General features: G+C 43.0%; 1 protein-coding gene across 4 annotated transcripts in view; it reads left to right on the top strand.

The window, feature by feature from the left end:
- Positions 1-17,116, top strand: part of AK1 (adenylate kinase 1) — a 176,006-nt gene that overhangs the window by 146,436 nt on the left and 12,454 nt on the right. For all 4 annotated transcript variants that reach the window (XM_073600458.1, XM_073600460.1, XM_073600461.1 and 1 more), the window contains 3 exons: positions 7,184-7,219; positions 9,909-10,072; positions 16,900-17,016. In XM_073600458.1, the coding sequence (XP_073456559.1) occupies positions 7,184-7,219; positions 9,909-10,072; positions 16,900-17,016 (317 nt within the window). The remainder of the gene's footprint in view (positions 1-7,183; positions 7,220-9,908; positions 10,073-16,899; positions 17,017-17,116) is intronic.

Genomic DNA, 17,116 nt, shown 5'->3' with positions numbered 1-17,116 from the left:
TCAAACATGCCATGGGAATATGTGAAATTACACCCCAAAATACATTCTGCTGCTTCTCCTGAGTATGGGGATACCACATGTGTGAGACTTTTTGGGAGCCTAGCCGCGTACGGGACCCCGAAAACCAAGCAACGCCTTCAGGCTTTCTAAGGGCGTGAATTTTTGATTTCACTCTTCACTGCCTATCACAGTTTCGGAGGCCATGGAAAGCCCAGGTGGCACAAAACCCCCCCAAATGACCCCATTTTGGAAAGTAGACACCCAAAGCTATTTGCTGAGAGGTATAGTGAGTATTTTGCAGACCTCACTTTTTGTCACAAAGTTTTGAAAATTGAAAAAAGAAAAAAAAAAAAGTTTTTTCTTGTCTTTCTTCATTTTCAAAAACAAATGAGAGCTGCAAAATACTCACCATGCCTCTCAGCAAATAGCTTGGGGTGTCTACTTTCCAAAATGGGGTCATTTGGGGGGGGGGTTTGTGCCACCTGGGCATTCCATGGCCTCCGAAACTGTGATAGGCAGTGAAGAGTGAAATCAAAAATTTTCACCCTTGGAAATCCTGAAGGCGGTGCTTGGTTTTCGGGGCCCCGTACGCGACGGCTCCCAAAAAGTCCCACACATGTGGTATCCCCATACTCAGGAGAAGCAGCTAAATGTATTTTGGGGTGCAATTCCACATATGCCCATGGCCTGTGTGAGCAATATATCATTTAGTGACAACTTTGTGCAAAAAAAAAAAAAAAAAAAGTGTCACTTTCCCGCAACTTGTGTCAAAATATAAAATATTCCATGGACTCAATATGCCTCTCAGCAAATAGCTTGGGGTGTCTACTTTCCAAAATGGGGTCATTTGGGGGGGGTTTGTGCCACCTGGGCATTCCATGGCCTCTGAAACTGTGATAGGCAGTGAAGAGTGAAATCAAAAATTTACACCCTTAGAAATCCTGAAGGCGGTGATTGGTTTTCGGGGCCCCTTACGCGGCTAGGCTCCCAAAAAGTGCCACACATGTGGTATCCCCGTACTCAGGAGAAGCAGCTGAATGTATTTTGGGGTGCAATTCCACATAGGCCCATGGCCTGTGTGAGCAATATATCATTTAGTGACAACTTTTTGTAAATATTTTTTTTTTTTTTTGTCATTATTCAATCACTTGGGACAAAAAAAATAAATATTCAATGGGCTCATCATGCCTCTCAGCAATTTCCTTGGGGTGTCTACTTTCCAAAATGGGGTCATTTGGGGGGGGTTTGTACTGCCCTGCCATTTTAGCACCTCAAGAAATGACATAGGCAGTCATAAACTAAAAGCTGTGTAAATTACAGAAAATGTACCCTAGTTTGTAGACGCTATAACTTTTGCGCAAACCAATAAATATATGCTTATTGACATTTTTTTTACCAAAGACATGTGGCCAAATACATTTTGGCCTAAATGTATGACTAAAATTTAGTTTATTGGATTTTTTTATAACAAAAAGTAGAAAATATCATTTTTTTTCAAAATTTTCGGTCTTTTTCCGTTTATAGCGCAAAAAATAAAAACTGCAGAGGTGATCAAATACCATCAAAAGAAAGCTCTATTTGTGGGAAGAAAAAGGCAAATTTCCTTTAGGTACAGCATTGCATGACCGCGCAATTAGCAGTTAAAGCAACGCAGTGCCAAATTGGAAAAAGACCTCTGGTCCTTAGGCAGCATAATGGTCCGGGGCTCAAGTGGTTAAAGTAGAACTATAGGCAACACTTTTTTTTCATTTTGGATAGAATAAAGGAGGGTTATAGCCCCTGTCAGTTTATTTTTTACCAGCCCTGTCCCATTGCAGAGATTTCCCTTCACTTCCTGCCCCATAGCCAATCAGGAAGTGAAAGGAAATTTATGCAAATTAAGGGAATCCATTCATTGCCCCCCCCCCCCCGGCAAACAGAACTAGTGTCCCCACACGAAAATTTCAGGGCGGGGGGTGTGGCCTTGACAGGAAGGGATGGGTCATATTTAAATTAGGGGGTACACATGTTTAATCAGGCCTAGGGCAGCACAAAACCTAAATACTTTACTGCCACTGATACTCACCTCACCAACACTCCCCCACCACTCCTACCTCCCTCACAGCTGGTGGTAATACCTGGTGTTTTCAGGTATGGAGGAGCACGGGGCTTCTTCCAATGTGATCGATCTAGCCTCCATTCATGCAACATCAAGGTAGTGATGTCATAATTCCCTCTGGGTCCAGCACTGAAGATCTTAGTGCTGGCTACAACAGAGGAGGCAATGATGAGAAAGCACTAGCCAAATTAGTATCATCGGGTCAGGGAGGCCCTTTTGCATAGAAGCTGTCACTGAATGAGGAAGGTTTAAATTATTATTTAGGTTTAATTATGAATTATTTATATGTGCCCCTCTTTAGTGTTGTTTTGTATTTATCTGACACCTTTGCTTATGAGTCAGAAGTCACCTGAAGTGTGAAATTTGCTACTTTTCCAAGTGTCTAACCTCCCAAGCTGTCTCTGAGCTACTAAGTGCGCACAACAGTCTATAACAGTCATTCTCAGAGTTTTGTGGAACCCTAGGGTTCATCCATAGGCATCTAGAGATTCCTTGAGCTGTGGCTGATTAACCTCCCATTTGATGGTGTCTCCATAGTTCTGGGGCCAATGCCCTAGTAGAGCCAGCAGCATGACACCAATGACCTTTTTATCTATGTGTAAGTGTGGCATTCTGACCATAATTGTAAGGGTTGGATTCCTCCCACTAGCCACCAACAGAAGATTTTTTCCCACTGATCTCTGATGAATTGGTATTAGTGGGTGTTCCTTGAGACCTGAAAACTATCTTAAGGGTTCCTTTGGAGTACAAAGGTTGAGAAAGCATGGTCTATAATAAGTCTGGTCTATAATAACACAGTCACGTAGTTAAAGGATTGTAGATAGCTACAGCAGTTGAGTAGAGAACTTGGGAGCTATCAATTGTCTGGATGATGATCAGGACGTCACTTGTAGGTTGGTGGTACATCTATGCGGTCAATGAACAAGTGGCTGACCCATGTTTTTTTTTAGCTGGTGGAGCATCCAGACTCGGCTCTGAATGGAAGGTACTTGATCTATTGACGTATATTGTGGTCATGGTAGAGCGTACGCTGAATGAGTGTTGTACAAGGAGCTTAAAGAGGAACTTCAGTCATTTTTTCATCTTTCCATCTATTAACTCGTCTGCCCTTGTTGTTTTAACTTTGGACAATACATTTTTTTTTCTGCCAGTAAATACCTTATACAGCCCACTTCCTGTTTCTTGTCTGGTCATTAGCCTAGGCTTATGACATCGTGTACAGCTCTCTCTCACTCTCCTGAGAGTTTGCCAGGAAGGGAGGGGTGAAGAGTCATAAGAGGGCCAATGAGAGCTGCAGAGCTGAAGGGGTGTGTCTGTGTAAATCCAGGAAGTGAACAGGCAGCAGCTTCAGCTGCCCACAGTTAAAATGGTTGCAGCCAGACTCAGTGGAGGGAGATTTCTGCAACATATTTTGCAAGTACACAATCGTAATATATATAAAGTAATATGCAAAGTGGTTGGAGGGAAGCTTCAGAATAGCAGAGATGTTTTAATTACAAATTATGTGAGCAGACTGCAGTTCCTCTTTAAAGCAAACCTGTGTTTTGTCCATGCAAATCTGAGTAACAGGAAAACTTTAGTGGCTACTTCAGCAGCTGCATATACTTCTGTTACTGGAGCGAAGGCAGGAAGCCCCATGTAAGCACTGAGTTGTGACTTGGAGCTTTTGCAGTGCCAAGGGGGTCTCTCCCCACCTCCATGCGACTGCCCTGGGTGCCTGAGCTGCAAGTCATCAATCACCCGCCCAAAAAAATGGGGGTAGTTAGAATCACATGCTTCCCCCTCTTTTTTCTGCCAGGGAGCAAAGAGGAGTATGTGCTGCAGGTAGGGTGGCCACCTCATCCCTTTAAAACCAAACACATATGAATTACACAGGTTCTGTGGAAGGAGGTAATTAAGCTCACCTAGTACCTTATCTGCATTATATTAGCCTCAGAACCTGTGTAATTAATATGTGTTTGGTTTTAAAGGGATGAGGTGGTAACCCCAGTGCTGCTGGTGGGGCCGGCCACTGAAGTGGGACTGTTGCTTTGCCTACATTTCCAAAGCACAGGTATGATAAAGGCCCTTTGTACAGAGGGCTGTCTAGCTGCTATTTGTCCTTTCCATCATTTTAGTGCATCCAGGAGGGACCAGTGCAGCATCCAGAACAACTACCCTTAGCCTGTCAAAGTCTACTGCAAGCTGCGGCTGGACCTGGCTGAACACTGTACCAAATGGCATTTGCGTTTAGGGCCCTATGTTTTTAGGGCCGATTGCCTGGAATGAAGGTCTTCCATTTTCCAGGCATTAGTGCATGAACGCATAGGGCCACTCAGTACAGCTGCATATACAGTATCTCACAAAAGTGAGTACACCCCTCACATTTTTGTTCATATTTTATTATATCTTTTCATGTGACAACACTGAAGAAATGATACTTTGCTACATTGTAAAGTAGTGATTGTACAGCTTGTATAACAGTGTAAATTTGCTGTCCCCTCAAAATAGCCATTTTCCCTCCCCGGTGTCATGTGACTCGTTAGTGTTAGAAGGTCTCAGGTGTGAATGGGGAGCAGATGTGTTAAATTTGGTGTCATCGCTCTCACTCACTCATACTGGTCACTGGAAGTTCAACATGGCACCTCATGGCAAAGAACTCTGAGGATCTAAAAAAAAAAAAAAGAATTGTTGCTCTATATAAAGATGGCCCAGGCTATAAGGAGATTGCCAAGACCCTGAAACTGAGCTGCAACATGGTGGCCAAGACCATACAGCGGTTTAACAGGACAGGTTCCACTCAGAACAGGCTTCTCCATGGTTGACCAAAGAAGTTGAGTGCACATGCTCAGCCTCATATCCAGAGGTTGTCTTTGAGAAATAGACATATGAGTGCTGCCAGCATTGCTGCAGAGGTTGAAGGGGTGGGGGGGTCAGCCTGTCAGTGCTCAGACCATACGCTGCACACTGCATCAAATTGGTCTGCATGGCTGTCATCCCAGAAGGAAGCCTCTTCTAAAGAGGATGCACAAGAAAGCCTGCAAACAGTTTGCTGAAGACAAGCAGACTAAGGACATGGATTACTTGAACCATGTCCTGTGGTCTGATGAGAAAATAAACGTATTTGTTCAAATGGTGTCAAGCGTGTGTGGTGGCAACCAGGTGAGGAGTACAAAGACAAGTGTGTCTTGCCTACAGTCAAGCATGGTAGTGGCAGTGTCATGGTCTGGGGCTGCATGAGTGCTGCCGGCACTGGGGAGCTACAGTTCATTGAGGGAACCACGAATCCAACATGTCCTGTGACATACTGAAGCAGAGCATGATCCCCTCCCTTCGGAGACTGGGCCGCAGGGCAGTATTCCAACATGATAATGACCCCAAAAACACCTCCAAGACGACCACTGTCTTGCTAAAGAAGCTGAGGGTACAGCTGATTGACTGGCCAAGCATGTCTCCAGATCTAAACCCTATTGAGCATCCGTGATGTCATCATGGAAGAGTGGAAGAGGACTCCAGTGGCAACCTGTGAAGCTCTGGTGAACTCCATGCCCAAGAGGGTTAAGGCAGTGCTGGAAAATAATGGTGGCCACACAAAATATTGACACTTTGGACCCAATTTGGACATTTTCACTTAGGGGTGTACTCACTTTTGTTGCCAGCGGTTTGGACATTGATGACTGTGTGTTGAGTTATTTTGAAGGGACGGCAAATTTACACTGTTATACAAGCTGTACACTCACTACTTTACATTGTAGCAAAGTGTCATTTCTTCAGTGTTGTTACATGAAAAGTTATAATAAAATATTTACAAAAATGTGAGGGGTGTACTCACTTTTGTGAGATACTGTAGGTGCTTTATATAGCTGTATATACTTCTATGCATATTGGTGCCCTAAAAAGCTTAACTAGGCTACATTCATGCTGTAAACATAACTTAGCTCAGTCATTCAGAAGAAGAGGACACAGAATTCCCTAACAGCAATAATGTGGAACTTGTTAATATTTTACTGTGAATGACACTTAAACTGAATTTAAAAGGAGGTTTATAATAAATATAGCCATACACACATCAATTTCCTCCATCTATGCAAAACAGCTTGAATGAATGAATCCCCCCATTGGCTTTTGTATTCTGATAGCCTCAGCGCCGGTGGCTGTCTGAGTACCCAAACAGTGAATACATCTGATCGGATGGACTCACTGATTGACCCACAAGTTTTCTTCAATTTTTCTTGTTGAGCTAGATGGTGCTGACAGGACCACCAATTCCTCGAATAGCAGCCAGTTCAGCAGGATTTAGGCAAAATTTGAGCCATGTATGGCCAGCTTAAGAGAAAAGTGGTGGCTGCCATTGCTGACCTCTTTCTGAATAGGCTAGGTGCCTGGCTGGTTCTGGTTTCAATCTTTTCTAAGTCAGAACTCCTCATCTCCATATTTGTTCCAGGTGAGATTTAGGATGGGCATGATTGCCAGACAAATAGCATTCTCCAAAGAGGTGAAGAATAACGGCCTACACACCTCTTTACTAAAGGTTTCCCTAAGGCTGGGTTCACACCTATGCGAATTTCCCCGCATCCAATTCGCATAGCAGGAGATTGTGACCAGCTTTCTATGAAGCCGGTTCGTAGCGGCTCTGGTGCGAATTACACAGGAGCCCTGTGTGTCTTTTGGTCCATTTCAGGTCTGAATATAGCCCAAAATTCGGGCTGAAATTGGACCTTAAACGGTGAATGGGGACGCACCGGACTTCTGCTGTGAGCCGCATGCAGGTTAGATGTGAACCCAGCCCTACTGAAACATAGTAGATTGATCCAAATCAACCAATCAGGTGTTTGTTTTCATATCTGCGATAGAAAACGTATTTTGATTGGTGTTGCTATGGGCAATCCCTCTGCTTTTTCCGCTCTAATAGTTTGGACGTTGTGGCATTTAGGTTTTTAATTACATGAAATTATCCTTTCCAACTAGAAAACACTTTTAATATGTGATATTCTCTCCATATTCTACCTCTCATTCAGTCCTAAGGGAAAGTATAATTCAGTGGGCTGTAGATCTGAATTATGTAGGACTTTGATCCATTAACTGGTTTCTTTTTCCTTCCACCAGATAAACTTAAGAACAGCAAGATCATCTTTGTGGTTGGTGAGTATGAAAAAATACAAACAGAATTTTAAAGAATTTTTTTTTTATTCAATCATGAATGTGATTAAGGTCACCCTAATGCCACTAGGGTTTGGAATAATCTGCAAACAGCACACATTAAAAGGATGCTCCACTGCATTTTAATAGACACACTTGTATGTAAAGAGAAAGCTTGTTGTTTTGGATAAAATACTTAAGGACTCATGCTCAGTGGGCGTTTAGCCTTGGTGCATGAGAGTTTGGCATTTAGGTGCGGGCAGAAGGCACAGGCGCACCGCCCAGGCCCGCTGCCAGGAGAATGTTAAACTCTATGAGAGACTAAAAGCTGCTGCAGTTGGACGGTGCAACCAGGGGTACTAACATTTAGGGCAGTATACACCCAGGGATGAATGCTCAGAATGCAAGAAGTCTGTATTCCGAGTATTCGTCCCAAGTCAGATACTGCCCTAAACGTTAATACGACTTAGTACACCACCCAGAGGAAATCTCTAAAAAGTGAAGGGATATCACCAGAACAGATGTCCAACGCACCCTATACATTGGTCATCAGAAAGGGTGAATCTCCTTTTTTCAACCCTTTTTCTTAATTTTCCAATAAAAAAACAAAAGAAGTATACAAAACGTAATGGGTTTGATACGCGAGTACAATTGTCTCCCTTGCACAGAAAAAAAGAAAAAAAAAAAGGAATACATTATATCAAGACAGAAAGAAAGAGCAAGTGTAAGTCAAATTTTCCAACTTTGGTTGTGTGCAATAACATAGAAATGAGCCCATGGAACTTCAAATATTAGAATCAAAATGTGCAGGCAAGCAAAATAACTACAAGTGAGTTACCGTCTCCTGTCAGTATGCATGAAATGTTATTTCCAATCCAATGTGTCAATTCAAGATAGAGCAAACATGCCTGAGTTGGGTTAACCGGAAAGACATCTCTAGAGGAGGTCCCCCTCCATCGCCTTGTCCCAGTTCAATTCTCAGGCTCTATGTTGCATGGGATGCCGCACTGGAATTAAAGGCAGCCCCTCCAGAAAATGGGGAAAAAGGAAGGTGATAAAAGGACAAAGAAAAAAAGTAAAGTCAATAAACCACCTGTTCTGGAAAAACGGTAACGATAACATTACACATTTCCTGAAAGAGAATAGATCCATGGGTTCCAAAACTTTTTGAACGTGTGCTCCAGAGAACCCAGACAGCATTAAAAGTTGGTTGGACACTTTACAAAGCCTTATTCGATCGCTGTTAATTCCTTTGAGATACACCAATGCTCATTTATTTAAATTTGTATACTCAAGCGATTATTTAGAGAAAAAAAAGAGTGCCACAAGCATGCAAGGACTGAGGGGCATTCGGTACTTCTAATGTATAGCCCTAAGAGGAGATACTTCCCTATTTACACAATGATCAGAACGGGACTCGTTTTATAACGGGAAAGCGTTTTATAACTAGCTGCTCCCTATTATTTAGACCTTCAGTATGTTTATAGTGCCAATAAGAGAGAAGTCTTCCATCACCAACTTCCTTTGTGGTTCTGCAATGTCATATGACAAATGGCGAGAGCTGCAAAGGAATGATGCTAGAAGGTCTAAAAAGATGTGTCATGATAAACCTTGTCCTTTATGAACACCAACATTTCCCTATGTCCAACAGTCATGGGCACACACATTGCATGGTACACTGTCTTTAGCTTGTAAGCAAGGTGCAGCATGGTCCGATGGCCGCTGAGGTCATGAGGGCACCAGTGTCCAATCATACAGATGTTCCCCTGTTGACCACAGGAAATCATAGTGGAACCCAGTTCTCCATGGATTTTTTCCCCTTCTGCATTGCCACTTTGGTTGAGCGCCATCTACAGTGGGGAGTCCAGCCTGCACCAGCCTACAAGCTCGCAGAACTCTGTCCCTACCATAATTGGGTTAGCTGGTTGTGTTCGCCTTCCAAGCCAAAGATAACCAGTCTTCACCTGGCAACAGCAAATAATAGGAGGAGATATATTAACCTTAAAGTGAACCAGCACTTTTCCCATGCAGGGCAAAGCAACAGGTTCACTTTAAAGCTGGAACTCCAGGAATGATCTTTTTTTCCACAGTTACATTGGTTCAACTTGGTTTGATCTAAGTACCCATATCGGATATCTAGAGGAACATTAAGGATGCTGAAAATTGCTGTAGTGGTCTGGGATATGTACGATGATACCTGTGATCGTCTTCAAAGTGCTGCTCCGGCACCTTCCCCTCTACACGATGAACACAGGAGGGCTCGCTCTGCACCATTGCCAGAGGATGCCTTGTATTTTTCTAAATGAATACAAGGTGCTCTCTCATTGGACTACATGGAAATTAGGGGCAGAGTAAGTCATGATCTCCACCTTGTCTAAACAGTATGATTAATATTAGTCCCCCTCTTATCTGACCAAAAGCAGGACTGTTTGTAAAACATGAAAATAACTTTTCTAACTTGTGTCTTGTACGGTTAAAACAATTGAGGTGGGTAATGTAATGTTTATGAATGGTTTTGAATTAGCAAATTTGCAAAACGGCAAATTTGGTAATTATCTTCTGAAAATTCTGTGCATGCCCTCTGTGTGGCTGCCAGAGACATTTGGTTGGGTAGAGCAGCTATAATATCTATAATATAATAACTACTTTCCTATATACTCATCCTGAACCTTTCTGCCTCTGGCTCTTTCAGGAGGACCAGGCTCCGGTAAAGGCACCCAGTGTGAGAAGATTGTACAGAAATATGGCTACACCCATCTATCTTCTGGAGACCTGCTGAGGGCGGAGGTGGCCTCTGGATCTGAGCGAGGGAAGACTCTCTCTGCCATCATGGAGAGAGGAGAACTCGTGCCTTTGGTAAGATCACCACTGAATCTGGACACACACATTACCTGATCTGTGCAATCCCCTTTAGATTTACAACTATGCAGTTTACACATTTGTAGGCAGTTTCAAGCACTTTTAACCACTTTCAGTCTGTGATAAATCACAAAAATGACCAAATGGCTCAATGCAATCTGTCAAAAACCGCAGAAAAAGAAAGCTGTGCAGATTGTTGGGGATGGGTCGCCCTAATAAATTCACTTTTGTTCATGATCAAAAGGTGGCTGCCTGGAGTATGCCCGATGTATGTCCAACATCTGAGCTCTGCACTTATCCTCATTCCTCAGGGCTCTGCACTAAAAGCTACCAGTGTCAAACTCTCTGCCTGCTGCTAATGTACCAAGCAAGGTCCATGTGACTGTATACAAAACAGTGAGTAGTACAAAAAAAAGTTTTTACATAGCAAACGATTAGATGGTTTAGGGAAAACAGGAACAGATGATTTGCAAAAAAAATTTAATTGTCAACCAGGTCATTGTCAAGAAATAAGAGTCAATTGAACACAGCAAGAAAACGTGTATTATCATATACAAAGAGGAACTTCTATATCAAGAGGAACCTCTGTATGTAATTAAACATGCAGTATTTTTCCTGCTGGGCTACAGAAAGCTTTGTTGTTTTTTTTTTTTTCTCAACCTTAAGTATAATTTTCTGTATATACAGTATCTCACAAAAGTGAGTACACCCCCCCCCACATTTTTGTAAATATTTTATTATATCTTTTCATGAGACAACACTGAAGAAATAACACTTTGCTACAATGTAAAGTAGTGAGTGTACAGCTTGTATAACAGTGTAAATTTGCTGTCCCCTCAAAATAACTCAACACACAGCCATTAATGTCTAAACCACCGGCAACAAAAGTGTGTACACCCCTAAGTGAAAATGTCCAACTTGGGCCCAATTAGCCATTTTCCCTCCTTGGTGTCATGTGACTCGTTAGTGTTACAAGGTCTCAGGTGTGAATGGGGAGCAGGTGTATTAAATTTGGTGTCATCGCTCTCTCTCTCTCTCATACTGGTCACTGGAAGTTCAACATGGCACCTCATGGCAAAGAACTCTGAGGATCTAAAAAAAAAAAAAAAAAAAGAATTGTTGCTCTATATAAAGATGGCCCAGGCTATAAGAAGATTGCCAAGACCCAGAAACTGAGCTGCAACATGGTGGCTAAGACCATACAGCGGTTTAACAGGACAATTTCCACTCAGAACAGGCCTCGCCATGGTCGACCAAAGAAGTTGAATGCACGTGCTCAGCATCAGATCCAGAGGTTGTCTTTTGGAAATAGACGTATGAGTGCTGCCAGCGTTGCTGCAGAGGTTGAAGGGGTGGGAGGTCAGCCTGTCAGTGCTCAGATTGGTCTGCATGGCTGTCGTCCCAGAAGGAAGCCTCTTTTAAAGATGATGTACAAGAAAGCCCGCAAACAATTTGCTGAAGACAAGCAGACTAAGTACCTGATGCGAACAAAATAAACTTATTTGGTTCAGATGGTGTCAAGTGTGTGTGATAGTAACCAGGTGAGGAGTACAAAGACAAGTGTGTCTTGCCTACAGTCAAGCATGGTGGTGGGAGTGTCATGGTCTAGGGCTGCATGAGTGCTGCTGGGACTGGGTAGCTACAGTTCATTGAGGGAACCATGAATGCCAACATGTACTGTGACATACTGAAGCAGAGCATGATCCCCTCCCTTAAGAGACTGGGCAGCAGGGCAGTATTCCAACATGATAACCACCCCAAACACACCTCCAAGACGACCACTGCCTTGCTAAAGAAGCTAAGGTTAAAGGTGATGGACTGGCCAAGCATGTCTACAGACCTAAACCCTATTGAGCATCTGTAGGGAATCCTCAAACAGAAGGTGGAGGAGCGCAAGGTCTCTAACATCCACCAGCTCTGTGGTGTCATCATGGAGGAGTGGAAGAGGACTCCAGTGGCAACCTGTGAAGCTCTGGTGAACTCCATGCCCAAGAGGGTTAAGGCAGTGCTGGAAAATAATGGTGGCCACACAAAATATTGACACTTTGGGCCGAATTTGGACTTTTCACTTAGAAGTGTACTCACTTGTGTTGGCAGTACTCACTTTTGTGAGATACTGTGTATAAATATATATATATATATATATATATATATATATATATATATATATATATATAATGTATTTATAGTTATCTGAAAGGTACCTAAAGTGGACTGGCATAGTGTAGAGCAAACCATTTACCCCCCCCGAGGAACCCCTACATCATTTTCAGATTTTGAGGAAACCTTATTAAAACCAGTTCATTGGAGCTCAATGGGGAAAATGCCCTTTACATTGGTAGTCAGTAGGAAAAATGGATCCTGTACAGTGGTGTTCAGAACACCAACCCTACAGACAGTTAAAAAGATAATTGATGTTTTTGCGTTGGCACTAAATATATGTGGGTACCACGCCCGGATGACCATTGGGCAAACTGGTCATTAGCCTGGTGAGCCAGGGCCTCATGTCCTAACAAGAGCAGCCTGTTGATGAACGGGGCGCACAGCGGAAGGTAAGCAGTGCCGGAGAGGGCTAACAAAGATCGCAGTCACCTGCTATGCATCCATGCCTGTGTCTCCTCAGATCTGCACAGAGAGCGGGAGTCTTTTCATATTAACAAGTCAGTAATCACCTGCTTGTTAATATCATCCAGATTTGCAGTTCCTGCTGATAGGATGACATGGTCCTTGACATTGGAAATCCTGGAGAGGACACACAAGCTGAATCCTGCCTCTGCCCTGCCGAAGGTGGAAGGAGGCAGAGAGTAAAAGGGGGCACTGCAAGGGGCACTGTGATTGCTAGGGAAGACGGTGCCCCTTTAAAACGCAGTCCCCTTTATAGCACAGTGCCCTACATTACAGTGTGAAAAACCAACTACGTGAATATCCCGCCACCAACCGCTCACGTGAACCGCTGGGTGAAAAGGCTGAAGGATGGTAGAACACTAAAAAGTTACCTGTGCTACCTTGGGAACCTATTGGGGACACTGTGTTAGCTAGGAACTGAGACTCAGACAAGCTGATGTTTTGTTTTAGTTTATTCTATGGACCTGCTGTACATTTTCTTAGTAAAAGAGTCAGACAAACCTGCTTGAACCATTTCTGGGTGCCCCTGTCTTGTGCATGGTTTACTGCTGCCAATACTAGTTGAGCCTGTCCGCTTACTACACACATTATATATATTCATATACTGTATGTTAGCAAAAGTATGTAGGCATAGAACACACCCCCTGCCACGCCCCCTTAAAGCAGAATTATACAAAACAATGATTGGTTAAACACATAAGGGCTTTTTTTTACCACTGCTATTCCTTTATTCTGGTTTTCGAAACTTACACACGCAGCGATTTAGAAATTGGATGAAAGGTTTAGCACTGGGAAACACTAAGGATAGAAAGTGCATTTTATATACAACTATATAGATCAGACCAAATTGAGGGACAAATGAGGAGGAAAGAGGGACAGAGGGACTTTGTGCCGAATCAGGGACAATCCCTCGAAATAAGGGACAGTTGGGAGCTATGCCATAAAGCCTATAAACTTGAAGCTTCAGAAATACTCAACTTTAGCTCCAAGTCAGAACTTGCGGCACCCATCGTACTGAATCACTCCAGCTGGGAAAGGGCTCCAGAGCGGAACCATGAGCAGGCACCACGTGGAGTACTCTTATTTAATATGCACATAACACATAAGGACCAGTTCACTTTAAATACATCTGATTGGTTGCTGTAGGAAAAATCACTTTCTTTTCCTCTATATTTTTTATAAGGAGCCCTTTCACACTGAGGCGGTTTTCAGGTGTTTTAACGTGAGAAATTGCGCCTGTAAAGGGCCTGAAAACTGCCTACCATTCATTTCAGTGTGACTTTCCACACTGGGGCGGTGCGCTTGCGGGACATTAGGAAAAAGTCCTGCAAGCAGAATCTTTGGGGTGGTTTGGGAGCGCTGTATTTAGCACTCCCAAAACGCCCTGCCCATTGACCCCGCTAGCAGCCGAAAAGGGTTGCTTTAACAGCGCTATAGCGCTAACGCGGCCCCAGTGTGAAAGGGGTCTAAATCACTTCCTTTTTTCTTCCCAGTCTTAGTGCAAGCCATTTACCAGCAGGTGGCGATATATCACTGGTGCTGAGAACATTACATTTGTTTATTATGAAATAAAATACGGTACTTTTTTTGCAGAATTTGACACTGGGGGTACAATATGCTTCACAAAGGATTTTAAAATTATCGCTGAAAATAACGATCTTTATCTTAGTGATAACGTTTTCTGAATTGAACCTAACAGTATATGACTAATAGGGGTTGATTTACTGAAGCTGGAGAGTGCAAAATCTGGTGCAGCTCTGCGTGGTAGCCAATCCACTTCTAACTTCAGCTTGTTCAATTAGGCCCCTTTCACACCAGCAGACTGATCTGGTCCGCCTGCCTGTTTTTCTGGCAGACTCAGTTGGACTACCTATTGTTCTCTATGGAGCAGCGGATGTCAGCGGACATGTGTCCTCTGACACCTGCTGGCATCCGATCCGATAAATACAGACAGATGGGGATTTTTTCCCCCATCTGTTTAGCGTATCGAATGACAGTCAGATGGAAACGAACAGGCAGTCGTAGAGAAAAGCGAGCTGTGTCCGTGTCTGCTCTGCATAGTGGAGCAGACACGGACCTGTGAGCAGGGAGATCCCCCCCACTGAGCAGACGGATTCTGCTCCATCTGAAAGTTTTGACCAAAAAACATGGAAACTGATTAGTTTCTATGCACAGCTGCACCAGATTTGACACTCTCCAGTTTTATTAAATTAACCCCATAGTGTCTGTTATTAATAAAATATATGACACACATGCAGGAAATCTGTCACTCAGAACACTTGGATATGCAGAAGTTCACTAGCTAGCCATTTAGAGGCGTCACCCTGATGTGTATAATTATATGCATTGTACAGACACAATACATCATTTAGAACTTTTCTTGCAGTGTACAGCTATGCTGTCAGAGGTTTAAAGAGAGCCCATACAGTTTACTTATTTATATATTATATTGTTCAGGTAACTGAAATATTATATATGGATATTTCATATTTGCTTCCAACGGGTGGGGTTGAGTTTAGCTATAGTAAATGCAGCATTAATTTCCAGATTAGGAGGAAGGAAGGCCCCAGGGATTCCTCTTTTTTTATTTATTTTTATTTATTATAATTCAGCTTAACAGCCAACTAAGGACAAAGAAATGGGTCCATATATAACATTTACATACTATCCAAAACTCTATATAGACGTATCAAAATATTCTATTCAAAAAGAAAAAAACAAAAACAAAAGAAAAAAAGGAGAGAAAAAAAAAAGGCAAAAATCACTTCCCCTCTTAACATACAATATATCATAAAGGTTGAATTTGCTCCGACACCCCCCAGCTGAGGGCCCCAACCTCCCTAGCTATTTATGTTCCTAATACCTCTCTGTGCACCAAACAATCATTACACCCCTAATTCAATGAAAAAAAGTGAAGTTGTATCATATTTAGTAAAAAAAAAAAAAAAAAAAGGGATTCCTCTGGACAGGCATTCTGCTATCCACAATGGGGTGAAGGGAATTGCATGCAATGAGGGGTGGTTTTCATGGGACGTAGCCAACCTATGCAGGGGCTGTTTCCTCTTCTAGCAGTTTGTGATCTCCAGTGATTACAGGGTGCAGTGCAGCATACAAATCATCCTTTACGGCCTCAGAAGTGAAAGATAAATTGAAGCGTATACCTTCCTTGCTCTTATTCCTAGTCTGCAGGCAAGCTGAATGTAAACAATGCAATGACTTCATTGGCCTAGGTACATGGTAGGACATATCTGCAAAGTTACTTGATGACCCTTGACACTAGGGCCAGGACAAGGGGTGGGCAGGAGGGGAGGCTACCCTGGGCACTGTGGTATCATGTGAGGTGTGGGGGGGGGGGGCACCACAAGGAGGTTGAGGGGAGGGGATTTGTTTTGGGAGAAGGGAAAATTTGGGGAGGTGTGCTATTAGTAGCGAATTGAGGGGATTTGTGTTGGGACGGGGATTGGGAGAGAAATTTTGTGCTAGGAGAGGGAATTTAAATGTAATATGGTAGGGGGAGGGGATATGTGCTAGGAGGGATGATTGGGGGTATTTGTGATAGGAGGGGGGGTTTGTGCTAGGATGGGGGATTGGGGAAAATTTTTGCTAGGGGGGATTTGGAGAGGGGGGAGAGAATTTGTGCTTAGAGGGCAAATTTGAGGGGTAAATTTGTACTAGGAGGGGCGGATTTCTTTCGTGGAGGGGGTGGATTTATGCTGGGGGAATATGAGGAATGAGGGGATTTGAGCTGGGGGGGGGCAAAAATTCATGCTGGGAAAGAGGATTTCAGCAGGGGGCAGATTTTTATTGACAGGAGGGGGATATTTATGCTTAGGGGAATTTCGCTGACATATAATGCTCAATCATCTTGGAGGGGGGGGGGCGCAATTTGGCATGTTCGCTCTGAGCTCTAAATGACCTTGTCCCAGCACTGCTTGACACATAAAATATATTAAATTAATTTTATATGTTTAGTTATCTTATAAAATAGCAGATTGTTGTATTTAAGTTTAAAGAACACTCACTGCAACTCAGTAAATTAGAATTATACTTACTGAATGCGATAAAGGGCATTTTGCTCATCCGGATTCTGATTGATATATGAAGGCTTAGTCTGTATTTTGAACACCATTCTGGGGAAAACACAATGCACGTACTGCAAACATATCATCATGTAGTGAAGTACCTTCTTCCTTCCCCAGGACACCGTTCTGGATATGTTGAAAGACGCCATGATCGCCAAAGCAGACACCTCTAAAGGATACCTTATTGATGGCTACCCTCGCGAGGTCAAACAAGGAGAGGAGTTCGAGAAGAAGGTGAGGAACTACACCAGTCCTGGGTTATAAACTTCATATCCACATAAGTCTCATAACATATCATAAATGTAGACAGACGTGGCTGCTGAGTTCATTAAAG

The sequence above is a fragment of the Aquarana catesbeiana genome, linkage group LG09 (assembly GCF_042186555.1).
Source record: "Aquarana catesbeiana isolate 2022-GZ linkage group LG09, ASM4218655v1, whole genome shotgun sequence".
NCBI lineage: Eukaryota > Metazoa > Chordata > Amphibia > Anura > Ranidae > Aquarana > Aquarana catesbeiana.
The sequence above is the reverse complement of the archived record's forward strand: the minus strand, read 5'-3'. Positions and strand labels throughout refer to the sequence as shown.